At 37.6% G+C, this 16,846-nt stretch overlaps 1 protein-coding gene across 1 annotated transcript in view; it reads right to left on the minus strand.

The window, feature by feature from the left end:
- Window positions 1-602: 602 nt before the first annotated feature.
- The window catches only part of LOC145987211 (transmembrane protein 19-like), a 37,117-nt gene continuing 20,873 nt past the window's right edge, over window positions 603-16,846 (minus strand). Inside the window, exons 4-8 of the mRNA XM_083121728.1 lie at window positions 15,997-16,134; window positions 13,575-13,724; window positions 7,763-7,867; window positions 2,475-2,690; window positions 603-1,136 (exon numbers count right to left, since the gene is read on the minus strand). Of these exons, the coding sequence (XP_082977854.1) occupies window positions 979-1,136; window positions 2,475-2,690; window positions 7,763-7,867; window positions 13,575-13,724; window positions 15,997-16,134 (767 nt within the window). The 3' untranslated portion in view covers window positions 603-978. The remainder of the gene's footprint in view (window positions 1,137-2,474; window positions 2,691-7,762; window positions 7,868-13,574; window positions 13,725-15,996; window positions 16,135-16,846) is intronic.

Raw genomic sequence — 16,846 nt, forward strand, 5'->3', positions numbered from 1 at the left:
ACAATGAATATATGTGTATATGGATGGATATAGGTTCCTTTCCTGTAGTACTTCACTTATTATCTTGTGTGTATAAAAGCGTTTGTGTGTGTGTATGTATATATGTACTCTACACTGTTATATGTTTATTATTTGAATATATGTAAGCTTTCCTGTAAATTGTAGATTCTCTCTGTAAGAGGCAAATGAATAAATATATACATACATAAATATATGGTCCATTCTGAAGCTTATCCAAGCACTATAGATATTGCAACATAACTGCTTGTTGTGACAGTTACTTCTGCAGCTTAGTTTGAACTTACAGAGCACAATGACATGGAAATCACATGTATTGATTCAAACTTGTATATATAAAAAAAACAAGCAAAAAAACTCAAAGAACATGTCAGCTCTATGGATATTTCAGCTCATCACATAATATGGATGCAAGCCGATCCAGCTAACTTTTTTTTTAGGGGGAGGGGCACTCTAGGCACCCCACCAGCCTATTGGTCCTTCCAGTCCAAACCTGCTGAGGAAGACGACTTACTTACTACATCAGGTTTATTTTATATTTGTATTGAGTTTGAATAATATACTGAACAACATTTGAAAAACTAAATGTATATATTTATAACCACAAAACAAATACATATTTAAAAACTTTTTAATATATATATATATATGTTATAGAAACAGGATTAAAAAATTCCTCTACTGATGGACGCACACCACATCAACAAAAAGAAGTAACAAAAAATATTCTTACAAAAAAAAGTTTGTTAGTGGAAACTATAGTTGCCAAGAAGTCCTCCCGTATGATCACTCCAAAAAAGCAAATGCTTTTTAACCCTACACAAAATAACAAATGATGAGTTGTAGTCCCTTTCAAAACATAATGATAACATGAAATGGGACTGATATTTAAGGCTCTGACATCCTGAGGTGAAACAAGAAAGGAATGTGAAGACAACAATCTTGTTTTTTTTTTTCTTATCACGGCCAAAAACTCATGGCTAAGTGTGGAGTTAGAAGTCCCATTGAAACACTGGATATTAAATTGACACTGTGATTGTCAAGCACTTGTGTGCCACATATATGACGAACTTTCTTTCCTGGACATTCAACAATACATCCACTTTTTTCATCCACACCTGTAAAAAAAGTATAATTATAAGTCAATTTAGAACATTTGAGTCATTATAGTCATTGAGTATTTGACAAATATCCGTGTTTGGGTGTATCTGTAAATTTTGTATGTTATCTATGACACAATGACTTGGCTCGTTTAACTTTTTTCTAAACCATATTGTACACAACCTCTAAATGGCTTACAATCTGTCTTCAATTACAATATTTAAAATTCTTTGAAAGTAATGAGTAAGAATGAAAAATTTGGATCAATTGCTCTAAGACAAAATCATAAAACTGCACTATATGGTCCCAACATATCACAATGTTAAAACGTTTTCCTAGATTTTACATTTTCTTCCATTTTAAGATATTTTGCCTCGGTCCCCTTGAAAAATGTAAAATCGATGTCCAACTGCGTTTATTTAAGGGAATGAGGTACAGTTTCAGAAAAGTGCACATTCATTTCCAAGGAATACATCAATATGAAATTTTGGCCAATACCGATATAAAATTTACTGACACCGATATTCTATCAATCCAATTTAAAATTCGAAATGGTCTTGAAGAACCTGAATGGTTGTTTATTGACCTCCTTAGTAAATGTGCTACCAGATGACTGCAATGGAAAAGCTGCATATTTAGACATTTACTTTATAACACTAGAGCATGTAGATCAATCACTAATTTATAAGATATTCATAGGCATATTGGATCGGTAAAGTTACTGGTAATTTTATCGATAAACTGATACAGGATTATGTCTATCAGCTGATACCGATAGAGTGCCACTTAATCTGTTCCATCCCTAAAAGAAACACATCACCAAGTTCTAGATTAGGAGTTTCTCCTTGCATTGCAGTTATAAGTGGACTATTATTAAGCTACGTAAATCTTATTAAAAATATCATTAATAAACATGTTCTGATTAATGTATTTATGAGGAATTAAAATGCTCGCTCTTCAACTTAAATTTTCACTAATCAAAACAATGTTCTGGCATTTGTCATAACAACCAGTTCTTCAGTCTTTCTTCTTTCCATCCATATTTTTTGTTCACTTACATAGAGTAACATGTTATTAGAGAATTTTAAAAAAGAATGCTTCCATAAGCATCCTGAAAAAATCCAGCCATCACACCACATAGATCTTGGCACCTTGAGCTTCAGGAATGAAATCACAAAGGAAAGAACCTTCGACCAAAAGTCTGTGCACCTTCCCCTACATCGGTTCAACTCGGGCCATAAAAAAAACATCCTCCACTCTGCTCCTCCCCTCCACATGTGAGTACGATACACAGGCTGTTTTGCCAGTGGTTCCACTATACCTCTCGTCCTTTAACTATTACAATGGAAAATTACCTGAATACTGAAGAGTAGCTCCTAATAGAGAATCCACAATTCCTCCCAAAAAACCTGCGATGCCACCAGTAACAATAATTGGCCATTGTGACGGACACGATTTAAGAATAATTGGATCAACTGTGTAAAGTACTGATACGTAATATGCTGCTCCAATCAATACTCCTCCCAAGAAACTGAATATTAAGCCACATATGGTCACCGCTCCATTTGTACCTATATAGAAAAGAAGTGTGTTCATCATTAAAAAGAAATGTGTCAATTACTTTCATATACAGGATGTCAATGTACAACAATAAAAATTTTTCACAGATAGAGGGCATCAAGTCAATCAACATTTCTTATTAATGGTTTGCTCACCAAGCCCTTATTTCGATGCAACATGCCTTCGAAAAATTACATTTTCTATCCTGTCTGTATGCAGCATAGATTCATGGTTGTCACAGTTATTTATTTCCTATGTTGGAAACTGACAAAAAAAAATTTAACTCTGTGGACAGACTGCATGACTGATACAAGCAAGGAGCAATTTCTTGTGAAAAAAACTTGTAGACAAAATGCTTGAAGCCCTCAAAAGCAAAAAATCGGATATGCAAAATATGCATGGACAGCGATACATGTACGATTGAAGGTAGGAGAGGTTAAACCCCTGCTGGTGCATTTGCTGGCATGACACTGTTTTCAAGCATATTGTTGTTTTCAGTATACATTACGTCAGGTATGATTTTTTTTTCTTTCCAAAAGTTGGTACCAATGTACCTAATTCTTACGTACAGTTCTGGCACGATCTGTTGACCAGTTTGTTTTACAGCTGCTGGAATAAGTTAGTCGACCTCAAGGGTGCTCTGCGATTTTTAATATGGATAAAAATATCGAACAAAGAGTTTGTCTCAAATTTTGTGTCGCCAACGAAATTTCTTGTGCTGAATCATTGAAAATGTTGGAGAAGGCCTATGGTGAGTCTGCTTTATCGAAAACACAATCATACGAGTGGTACAAAGCATTCAAAGAAGGATGAGAAGTGGTTGTACACTTGCCTCGTTCCGTTCGACCTTCAAAGTCTTCTACTGATGAAAACATCGACAAAGTGAAGGGGAATGGTGATGGAAAATCGTCATTCAAGCTTAAGGGAGATGGATCAGAATGTGGACTTCTGTCATGAATCTGTTCGCACCATTTAAGTTGATGTTTTGGGCAAAAGATGCATCGTGGCACGGCTTGTTCCGAAGGAACTTAATTTTTTAAAAAAAGAACACTGCTAACAGGTTGCTGAAGACATGCTTGAATGAGCCAATTTGGACTCTACACTTATGAAACACATCAAAACGGGTGACGAGATGTGGGTTTATGAGTTTGACATACAAACCAGCCAACAAGCTCCGGAATGGCACTTTGATAATGAGCCGAAACAAAAAAAACATGTCAAAGTCGGTCGGAAAATGCCTTCCGGAGGGGCAAACAGTCAACAAACAATATTATCTAGGCATTATGAGGCGTTTGAGAGAGAATGAGAGTGATTTGTGGAAGAACAATTCTTGGATTTTGCACCACGATAATGTGCCGTCCCACACATTGATTCTTGTATGTGAATTTTTGACCAAAAACTCAACAAATGTCATCAATCAAGCATCATATTCACCAGATATGGCCCCGTGTGACTTTTTTTTTGTTCCACAAACTCAAATTACCCTTTCGTGGAAGACGTTTTGAGTCCACTAAAACAAAATTCGCAGGAGCAGCTTAAGGCCGGAAAGTGCCTACAAGAAGTGTTTTGAAGACTGGATATTTCGTTGGCATAAGTGTATCACATCTTATGGTGCCTACTTTGAAGGGGACAAAATAAATTTGGATGATTAAACCAATATTTTATTGAACAATTCTAGGTATTTATTTGACACAACAGTACTATCCAACTAATAAAATAAATGCCAGTGGCAACCATGAATTTATGCTGCATGACTGCTTACATACAGGATAGAAAATTCTGCTTTTGAGTTTTTGTAGTGTTAAAACAAGGATGAACAAAATGTTAAGAAGAAAATTTTTTGTTGTGATGCCCTTTATGCACTGAAAGTTTGAAGATATTTACCACCATTATTAGATTCAGACAGAGGAGAGTAGGTGACATATAAACTGGTTATTACTGACTTCACTGAGCAAATACCGGGTAATTTAATTACAGACTACTGATAAGACAGCATTTCAAAAGTGGTGCTACGATTTCATTAAAACAAATATTTGGTGTGTAACATTCCTACAGCCAGTAATGGCACATCTTTTTATTCAACACAAAACTAAAGTTTTATGACAATAGAACAAGATCTTCATTAGTGTTATATGTTCTCATTTTGTACTAAAAAATCAAGATTACTGCACTGTAAACAAAGGTGACATGGTACAATAACATGGTGAATACAATATCGAATAACAAGAAGCAGAGAAGAAAACATGGTCATTAAACTGTAGTATATAATTCTTTCAGAACTTAATGGAAGACAATGTTCAAGAAACACTTCAATAACTGGGCTACTTCACCAGTACAATAAGCAGTTAATACTAGGTTAGGAGAAATGATAAAAGGAATGTCTTATTTCAAATTGATAATATATATATATATAATATATATTTGTTTGTTTGTTGGTTGGTTTATTTTACTTTGCATTTCTACCACTTTTTGGCTAATTGTGAAGATGAGGATGAATGGTCATAAGTAGGATGCCAGTTTTTGCCTATTTGCCATTTTTATTCCTTTGTAGTAAAAAACATAGGCTTTAATGTGCAAGTTCATTTCATAGTATTTCTAGTCCAGAAACGCATTTTTATAGTACCTATAAATGCCTACTTAGAGGGTTAGCACCTATTTTGCTTAATTGTGCCTAAAAATGCCTATTCTGCAATTTTTGCTTACTTCATCTTTTTTATGTACCTTTGGCTTTCCCTACATTGAAGAAGGTAAGCCTTTGTTTATGTTGAACAGACTGAAATCTGGTATTTGCCAGATTTGAGAGTCTCAAGGGATCTCATATCTTTGGAAATACCAAATGTCCCTTAACCTTTTGGATCGCAAGCGTCTCAAACGAGATACCCAACTGTAACCCTCACGGTTCCAAGCATCTCAATCGAGATGCTGTGTCAAGGTCATAGTTTTTACGTTATAACTTTTCTATTTTTAGCTAGAATTTCGATTTTTTTTTTTAATATTGTTCCTAACACATGTATTTAAAAGAAATGTTTCTTGCACCTTTTTTTTTCTTCATGAAAATGGAGGTGAAAAGGTGGGAAAAGGGACTTCTCTTTCAAGGGAAAATATAAATTTCAAACATTTTAACAATTTTTAAAAATAATTTTTGGGGGTTTTCTCCCTTCCCCCTCCATATATACGGCAAATTTGCATAAATTTTGCATTTTGTGCATTTTGAATTATTTTGGGGGGCAGGGGGAAACGCCATTTTTTTAAGAAAAGTATTTTTGAGGGGATTTCCCCCCTTTCCCCCTCCATATGTACGCCGAATGTGCATAAATTATATATCGTCTGAATCTGTGATTCATTCTGCGTACAACGGTATATCGTTCATATCTCCAGGGCAAATAGTCTCTGAGCTAAAGTCATTTCAAGGTACCGCTGCATTTTGAAGCTTGAATCAGTGGCGTGCCGACCATTCCTTTTTGGGATGTACAACTCAAGTTACATTGGTCATATGATAATAATGCAAATATTTTTGTGTTTCTTACATGCCAGAGATAATTTCTATGTGCATTTTGAACTTTTCATATCCTTTTTTCGGGGGGCGGGGGGGGCGAAACCATATTTTTTTAAAAAAGTATTTTCAGGGGATTTCCCCCCTTTCCCCCTCCATATATATGCCAAATTTGCATAAATTTTATATAGTCTGAATCTCTGGTTCATTCCGCGTACAACGGTATATCACTCATCCGATCTACACTCATTTAATTGAAACTCTGCATTAATCAGTACTCATTTGCTTTGTTGTGTGTGTGAAAGGAAGTAGTCAATTATATGTGGAGATATCATGTTCATGTGTTTAAAAATGCCAAAGCACAAGACGGCCAGATGTGTATTCATTAAAAATGGATTGGTGCAGAAGCTTGTTTTACAACCGACTAATAATTTGATTTGTTGTTATTTAGCGTCACTTTTCTTTCACTTTTGGTGAATCACGATGATTGGGATGAGTGATATAATGAAATTTATGAAGGAACACTCGCAAAGAACACCCATACCCAGGCTGGGATTCGAACCCAAGACCCCTGGCATCGTAGCCATGCTTTCCTAACCACTCTACCACAGAGGTCGTCCCCACTGACTGAAAAGTAATTATCTATACTGCTGGACAAAAAAAAAAGGACACTTGCATTTTTTGTGATAACGCAATGGGTCGATAAAAGCTCTGGTACAAGGGCTAACTAAATGTTGCAGAAACTGAATTAAGTACGAATGCATAAACAAAGTCCGAGCCTATGAATGGTGCATATGGTACTACATGATCTGCCGAACATTCTGTAATATACCTGCGAGCTGTTATTGCAATTCAGATGTCAAATATTGAAGTGTCCGGTTTTCATTGTCCAGCAGTATATCAAGCTTGTGTTAAATTACTTTACATATAAATATTTTATCCCACATGTACATATACAGTTTTATATAATGGCCTTGTTCAAAACTCTCACAAGCTAACCACTGAATGCACTAGACCACTGAGATGGCACTCAAGTATCACATGATGATTGGTCTCTCAAATAGTACATTAGTATGGTTGTGGAATATTTTGCATTATAGTCCATGTAGGATAATACTCAAAAATTAATGAAAGTGTATTTTTTTTCTTTTTAGTTTAGGAAACATTTATTTAGTTGGGAAATGGCGCTATCTAAGTGCTAGGAGATTCATATCAAAATTGCCTATGACATGCTTTAACACACAGTATTTGCCTATATACATGAATGGAGCAGATAGTTGGACTATGGGGAGAGAGAGAAGTAAATGCAGCAGTGGAGATGAAATCACAAAGGAGTGTAGTAGGGAAGACCAAAATACATTAAATAAGGAATAAGAAGATTCAACAGAGTGGGGGTAGTACAGCTACAGAAGAGGATAAATCAGACATGATTGACGGTGCCAGAGAGACTGCTATGAGTGGAGGAAAAAAGAGGTTGTGGCAGAATCACATAAGATGGAGAGGTTGTTTACAAACAAGAGAGCGTATGAGGGCTTGAGTTGTAGCTGTCATCTAACCTTTGTAACAAACTTTGTCATAAAACTTTCATACCTTTTGGAACTCTTCTCCAATTGGTAATGAGAAATGGGTCACCTTGACCAAATACAGTGCCTAGTTCAGATGCCCATGTGTCACCATTGCAGCATGCTATGGCTCCTGAAAGAAATAATATAATAGGTTACTAAACTTGAACATTCAGTGGTATGATTTTAAACTTTTTTCTTTCCTTTTCCTACTTTTTAATTGAAACATATTGCACCTTTAATCCTTTCGAGGCGGAGCCTCCAGATGACAAAAGTAACTGAAGGATGGTTGACGAATATTTCGGCAAACATCAGTGGCGTGCGGTGCTAAATCAGGCAGGTGACCTGCACTTGCCCCCCCCCCCCCCCCCCACCTCCCATGCCTGTCGTAATATAATGCAGTAGACCAAGTAAAATTCAACCCTTACTGAAATGGACTAAATAAATATACGATACATGTGTTACAAATTGTCTGAAGTGACATTCATGAAGCACGTTAAAATTATGACAATAACATTGTTAAAGCAAATATGATATAATGTAAAGTAAATTTGGCTCTGGAAGGAAGAAAGGGATTAGAGCTTTGTTTGTCCTGTGTTTTCCACTTAGCAACAGGTGGGGAAGTGGGAGGGGGAGGAAGTCTTTCTCTATAGCGTTATTCGAGTGTGCTCTTCGCAGCATCTGTGCCGCATAGGTGGCTACGGTCTTCGGGGGAGGGGAGAGGCGTGGGTGAAATGTAATATGTACTTGCAGGCAAGGAGTTTGGCTACACAAATCATTCTCTTGTTATCGGGCTATGCACATGAGTGCTTTTGAAACCTTGTCGTGAGAAGAAAGTCTTTTGTGATGGCATCTCTTCGACCAGGAGAAATTCGTGCTTCCTTTCTCTGGACAGCCAGGTGTAAGAGTTCATGCCCTTGTGAACAATGCTACTCCTTTCCAAGCTTTCAGTTCAGATCGATGGGCAAATTTCTGATGGAGTTTCCGGTCACTTGTGATAAACATTTTCCTTGACCTTGAGTTTTCTTCTTCTTTTTTTTTATATAGCATTTACTATTTGTATTATTGTTTTGATACTATGTACTCGCCATTACATAACTTGGGGCAATCAGCGACAAGTGGTGGTTCGCCCAGATCGATGAGTGTTACCGGATGGGAGGTAGCCAAACTTTGAAAAAAATATATATATATATATAAAAAATTAAAAAATTGAAATTCCTGTTTGTTGCTTCCAAAAATGGGTACACATCGACATGTTTACCTTACCGAACAAAAGCCTTGGAAATTCTGAATAAAACGAGATCTCATTTCAACTTTTTATAAAAAAACATTTTCCAAAAATGTTACGTTTTGCTTAAAATGAGCCCCGTCCTTGGGGAATTTCCATGCATGACGAATAGTTCGTCATCTGCCTCGAAAGGGTTAAGAATTAAGATGATGTAAAACTCCAATTTCTATTAACCTCTAGCAGTTGGCTGGTCAATATATGTACCACAATATGTGACTGCAATTAGTATGTCATTTTTCCAAAACTACACAACATATGAAGGTATGACATATTCGAATTACAAATACAATACGAGTTTGTTTTCTTTTGTTCAGAATAGTGTAAGCTTTCATTTAAATAAGATTTCAGATGAAAGTATCAATAACCACGTATTTTTATGTATAGTTTCATGTATTTTTTTAGACAAATAAATGACTAACTTCAAGAGCAAATTTCGTGTAATGCTTCCCTCCCCCCTTCAATTTTTCACCAATTTTATATGTAGAGTGTGTTCTAATGCCTGATGGAAAAATTGGGATGGGAGGTTCAGAGACAGGGTGATAAAAAAATCATTTGCATCAAATGATATTAAAAGTTAATCTTATTAAAAATGCTTATGTATTTTACACAAAGCCTGAAGTACAATATGTTTTAAGGTATAATATTAAAAATGTATGTGCACTATGTGTGAAGGTAAGCATAGGCGTAACCTTGCAGGGGCAAAGGGAAGTATTTGCCCCTCCCAAATTTATAGATTAATTAAAATTTACAAATAATAATTGCAGTGGAACCCCGATTTTAAGTTCCTCGATTTTACAATATCCACCAAAAGCAGTCCACCAAAAACACTGAAGTTTTACATAATTTGAAATGAATTGAAGTAAAGTGTGGATGTTCTAAAGTTAGTATGCAACCAAAAAACATAGCTTCCTTGCCAGGCCAGCAATTCCAAGAAAATCTTTTTACGTAGCATCCAGAGAAGACCCCGCCCATAAATGCAACCGCCCCAGGTGCAAGACCTGCCCCATCCTCATCACTTCTCACACCCTCCAGGTGCACACGGCCACTGGCAAATTTACCCTCCATCCCAAAGGAACCTGCCATGCCTCAAACCTTACCTACATCCTCACCTGCAACATCTGTGGTGATTTTTACCTGGGGGAAACATCAAGGGCCCTCAACCTCCGCATCAATAACCACCGCTCCTCCACCCACAACCTGGACTTCACTGTCGCCGTCCACACCAACCACCACAACATCAGTTTCAACGACTGCTTCCGGGTAGCGATCATCCACCTCCTACCCCAACCAGCCAACAGATGGGAGAGGCCCTATATATCGGCCATGAGTGCAACCACTCCACCTGGCCTGAACAAGGCCACCCAGTAATACCCATCCCTCACCCACCTTCCCTCCCTAGCCATCCCAACCCTACTCATCCTACACACTCACAGTTTACGACGAGCCTGGTGACGAAACAGTGTTTTTTCCGTTCTACGCACCACTTCTTCTTCGACGGGGACCTGGCAACTCTGCAGTGCCCCAACTTCCGGTTCCGTCTATTTCTCCTCACACCGATGATGCTATGAAATTAGCGAAAATTTTGAATTTTTCTACTGTCCGGTGAGTGTTTCCTTTTACCTTCTTTGATTTTTACTTAGCCCTTTTGGCCCTCCTTGCTTTTATCCATTATATATATATATATATTTTTTATAGTTGGGAACAGAATTGTCAAATTTAGCTCTTCCCCAACTGCAAAAAGTAACTCTGTTACCGTTGTTAACGATAACAGTTATTTACTTTTAAAAGTTATTAGTTATAGTTAGAATTCCTAAATGGGAAGTAGCTGCTACTTGTAACCAGTTACTTTGAAAGACTGGTTGTTTAACAGTGAATGCAAAAATAATAAGTGCTGATGAAATATGTTTTGTATAAATGTATGGTTTGACTGTTGTGAAGAAGTGGCTTTCTGAATTCCAATTCTAAACAGTTATCTAGCAGCTTGTCCCACATTGACGGAGGGCGACGTCTTCAGTCACCTGATGTCATGTGTGCTGCTTCCAATGTCCTCTGTTTCCTATCCAGTGTGCTTCAACCTTCACGTAAGTTGCTATTCAGTCGTGGCTGCACACAGTTCGCTGTTAACAATCTGGTGTGCTTCAACCTTCACGTCAGTTGCTATTCAGTCGTTGCGGAAGACAGTACAGTATGGCTGAATAGACATTTGCCGAGAACACCGATATGTTGTTAATATACGGTGAAGCTGGATGTAATGGTAGAGCTGCGCAACGTCTGTATGCAGAGAGTTTTCCACATCGTGTCACTCTATCACATACCATTTTTGGCCGATTAGAGCAACGGCTGCAAGAAAAAGGTAACTTCAAAGTTAATAGGGCCGACTGTGGTGCTCCACGGACATGTTGCACTCTCTACGTTGAAGAGGAGGTCCTTCATCGAACTGATGAGACCCCATCAATGAGTACTCACACCATTGCACGAAACATAAATGTGTCTCAGAGCAGCATCTGGCGTATTCTTCATGACCAGCAGCTTCATCTGTACCACCCCCAGAGGGTACACGCAATGGGTCTGGCAGATTTTGTACCACATGTCAATTACTGTGCATGGTTTCTACAGCATTGTGTGGAAGCTCCGAAGTTTCCTCGGCTTGTTCTTTTTATGGATGAAGCACATTTCACCAGGGAAGGTGCTTTCAACAGTCGGAACAGCCACATTTGGAATGACAAAAATCCTCGTGACATACATTCTCATGGATTTCAGCAACGGTTTGGCATGAATGTATGGGCTGTGTGTAAGCAGCCCCCGCTTCCCTTTAATTCCGGCCCTCTGGATTATTCCCTCACCCTGAGTGTCTCGTGAGCAGATTATAATAACATCAGAAGTACGAAGGGGGGGGGGGGTTACATATAAAATTTATATTTTTAGTACCTAGGTCCGTTACACATGTACAGAGAGTGAATAAACAACTGGTAAAAAGTAGTACTATTGCTCAGGGAGTTTCATTCAGCAAATCATAACTTTATCTTGGAGGATTACATGGGTTTATTACACATTGCTATTATACATATTTACATAGTGTTTCCATATGTGCATTTATAAAATCAACCAATTTCCATAATTCAAACAAAGGCATACCTATGGCCTAACTATCTCTGTGGCCTACCCTCGACTTAATTGATATTCCGACCAGTCTTGCATTTCCTTACGCAGCATCATTATTCAGCCTGTTAGGCACTATGATGTGATTCTATGATCTTACAGATGCAAATTTTTTCTAATCGGGAAACTTGGGGATTCTTGAACAGGGGTTGGCTTTACCACATGCTACATATATTTTCCATCATCTGTTTAGTCACCATAAGTGGACTAAACTTTCGAAGAAGGTTCCTTAGCCAAAATGTTACTTTAATTTCTGTCATCAGCCTAGCCACCATAAGTGGACTAAACTCTCGAAGAAGGTTCTTTGGCCAAGTATGACATTTAGTTCTCAATCATTCAGTCTAGCCACAAAAAGTGGACTAAACTCAAAGAAAGGTTCCTCGTCATCGTGGAGGTGGTAAAAAACTGTTTTTTTCTTAAGCCCAACTGGGCTTTACCTTATAGTTGAGGTGGGAGTCCATGGACATTCACCCCGTAGCACTCGAATTTTCCACAGCAAGGGTCTTTTGAAAGACAGCTCCCCCAACTGCGAAGCTAAGAACAGGGGAATCTAATATCCAGTAAAAAGCACAAACACATAGTCTTACAAGCAATAACATATAAAAGTACACACATGGAAACATATTAATTAATCCTACACCTTGTAGCTGGCCAGCAATTAATTAATACAATACCACAAGCCAGTAATGGTTAATCTGACCATTATTCGACCAGTATCATCGATGGTCGTCTAATTGGGCCGTACCTTCTTCCGGGCTGCCTAACAGGTCTGAGGTACTTGACCTTCCCGCAAGAAGTATTGGTGCAGTTCATGGACGATGTGCCGCTGCACATTCGCCAGCACATGTGGTTCTAACATGATGGCACACAAGCACTTTTCCCATGACGTCCGACATCATCTCAATCAAGCATACGGGGACAGGTGGATAGGTTGTGTGATAACCGCTGCTGCACTTAAACTTGCAGAACGATTACCAATGCAAATAAAATTGCGTAATTAACATAAAGTTTGAGAATTCGGACAGCAGATATGGTTCCAACATGATGGCGCACAAGCACACTTTCACATGACGTGCGACATCATCTCAATCAAGCATACGGGGACAGGTGGACAGGTCGTGGTGGACCAACTCCTTGGCCACCATGATCGATGGATCTAACTCCTCTTGATTCTTTTCGTGACTGCCAGTGGTCACGGGTTCGAATCGCAGCCTAAGCATGGGTGTTCTTTGTGTTTTGCAGGTAACTCAAAATGACATTAAGAAAAGAGGAATGTACCAAATGTCACCTGAATATGTTTATTATATCTACATTTTTTGTAACCACCATCTTGGAACTTGTGAATCAGCATGTATATCCTACAAAGACAGCTAAGAATAAAATAAATACTTACCAAGAACTCCCATTCCTAACCAAGATGCCCTGTAGTCTTTAATGAAATCAATTGGTTTCTCACCACAACCAGAATCGACTATATACAGAAATGCCAATTCTGTAGCCATTATACCATTGCATAGCACCTGGATCCAATTGCGTTGGCCACCTACGAAAGATATGTACAATCAGATGCACAAATATTAAAAAGCAAATTATTCATCGTTAATTTCATTCATTTTGTTTTACAGAATGTGAGGTTCAAGAATTGAAACAAAAAACTAAAGAAGTAGTTGACTACTTCTGCAGAAGCATTAGTACAATTTTATTCCTTAACCCATGATTGCTTGCACTGTTATATAACTCTAACAATTCTTAATTTTTTTTATGTCTTCAATGTTGTTGAGAATATGGAAGTGATGTGTTAGGAATACCTTCTATCATGTCTCTGTATGTCATTTTTAATTGAAACAAGCCTCTTGCTTTCTCTTCATTTCAGATATTACATGTTACTTTTCTACCCCTTGGACAAGGCCTCCACTGTAGTGTAGTGGTAATGTCGTTAACTTGTAATTAAGGGTCCCAGGTTCTATGTGGAGGCACATAGTGGTTCCAGTGGGTCATCTAGGTAATCTGAGATGACCTGGCTATAATTTATTAAAAAAAGTTTTCTTTTTATTTCTTCGCAACATTCCTCTGAACCAATCTTTGATTCATATATTTCTTTGCTTCCAGCGTGCAAATGATTTCAACTGTTTGCCAATGAATGTCCGAGAGGCTTTCTCCAGCTGGTGGAATCTCGGCAGGATGAGATTCCACTGGCTCACTTTAAATCCCTTGGCGAGGAGGGAGGGGAGAGGGGAAGGAAACACTGCTTCTCACGCAAGGTGATTCCGTGGTCAGGGTAACCTCCTCCTGGAGAGACTCCACCGGTCGCATTCTCCACCCTAGAGCCCTTGCCATTCCCTTGGCTGGTGCCCTCTACTGCCATTCTTCCCCGATGGCCTTTGTATCGTAGGAGTTGTTGTTTACGACATGGAAATTTCTCAGAATGGAAATTCTGGGTTCACATATTACATACTGAAAAGGGAAGTAGGGAAAATACCTGAAAGTGCGCGAGAAACAGGGAAATCTTAACAACATTTGTAAACCAATGCCATGTTAATTCTCATTTTACACTTGTTTCTGTCTTCCTCATCTCTGCTATTTCAACAGAATTTGTCAAAGGGAAAAAGCTTAAATATTGAAGACAAAGATAATTAAATAAATTAAAATTCAAACTAAAAAAAAATCATATTGTATATTGCATTGAACTATGGCTTTTTTGAAGCATAAACATACTGCTGTTTCATGAATTACTCCAATGGAGGCATTTACATTTATGGCTTTCAAATAAAAGTTTGAAAAGAGAAACTTTTGATTTTCTTAAAGTTTGCTTAATCAGTGCTTATGAGCTTGTAGATTTTTTTCTTATTTTTCCTCACTGTGCTGCAATTTTTGGCTGATCTTGATAATGAGGATGAATGATGATTAAATGAAATTGACGAATACAAACAAATAAAAAAAATATGCCTGTATTTGAACCTGGATCCTTCAGTGGTGGGATTATGAGTTCAGGACTCAACCACAAAGGCAGCTGATGATGAACTGATGAAATTCAGGTGAAGTAAAAACAAGGGAAAAGTCCATGCATTATCCAGGATTCGAATCTAGGACCCCAGGATGAGCTTTTATCAACTGCAGTTCGATAAAAAAAATATATTACAAGGCATGTCAAGAAAGTAAGTTCTGATTAGCCATAAAATAAAATAAGACCATCAGTAGTAATTGACATTTACTGGACTGGAGCCATCTGTTCAGCAGACTTGCTGTGAAAACATTGTCCTGCCAGAAACAGTCAGCTGAAGGAAGAGATGAAAGTTACTAGGTGCAAGGTTAGGGCTGTATCGGGGTGGTTGAAGATCTCCCATAAGATGCATAAGAGCATCTGACTACGCTATTGCTCATCGACGTCCATTCTGTACATCTCGCACAATTGTCAATGGATCTCTGCCATTGTCTGCTTCAGAGTGTGAAAAAATCTGATTGCAGCACCTACTTTGCATCTAGTGGGGAACTGATGGGAACTACCATCTTTCTCCTAGAACTGTCATAAAATCTGTCCTCACAGCACTGCGACTGCACCAGATTACAACCACATACCACCTTGTCCTGCCTGCATGTTCAGCACACTAGTGTCACGTATGAACACAATCAGAACTTACATTCTGGATGTCCCTAGAATTTTAAAATATTTGTTATACCAAAACTATAATGAAAGTGAATGAGGTACGTATAATCCTATGCAGACTTCTCCAGTGAATTTACAAAATATTGCAAATAAAAGTCTCCTACATTAAGGTGGGTATTACATGTATTAATTTTGTAGCTCTCCAACTTACCCTCTTTGAAATCCTTTTCCAATCTTTTCTTTTCAGCACTACGAAACTTTGTGGCTTTCGAAGATGAAACAAAGAATGTCAACAGACATGCCAAAAAGGAATAACTACTGAGGGTTAGAATGAATCCCACAATAAGTCCTGTAGGTAGAAAAATATATATATATAAATTACAATTATGATAGATATATATGTAAAATGGCTACAAAATACTTTTCAAGAAAAATTAAAAGAAAAAAGGAAAATTACTGTGAATATCATTTACAGTTAGCCTTTCTAAACCTGACTTATTAATTACGCTCATTATTATTATTAATAATAATAATATGTAATCTTATGAGACTGTTCACACACTGAAGTAACACTTGACATGTCTTGGGAATAAACTAATCAATTACAACTTTTCACATGGTAGCAGCATAACATGTTGCACAAAGATGCATTCAAATGATCTGTCTTCAAGTAGTATATGCTAGTTTAGCTTTAAATTACATCTCTTCCAATCACACACACAACAAATAAAAACAAAAATGCAACCAAAACTTTCTCAATTAGGATGAGGTTTAACTCCACACACCTACAGGAAAGTCAGTAAACATGGGACCATTGGAAACAATGACTTGGAATGGATCTTTTACATTATGAAGCGGTGTTGGTGCTTTAAAGAAAACTGGCACAGAATTAGTCCACGTCATGGATTGTGACATTGGGAATGGACATGAAATCAAATTTTCTTCACACAGAGTAGTTACCTGGTTGTCATCATAAATGTCAATTGTGGATTTCTTTCACACACACATTGTCTTGCAGCAAATAAATAATGACATGTAAAAGGACTGATTTTACAGTAATG

Source organism: Lepisma saccharinum, chromosome 4 (assembly GCF_977018435.1).
Source record: "Lepisma saccharinum chromosome 4, izLepSacc3.1, whole genome shotgun sequence".
NCBI lineage: Eukaryota > Metazoa > Arthropoda > Insecta > Zygentoma > Lepismatidae > Lepisma > Lepisma saccharinum.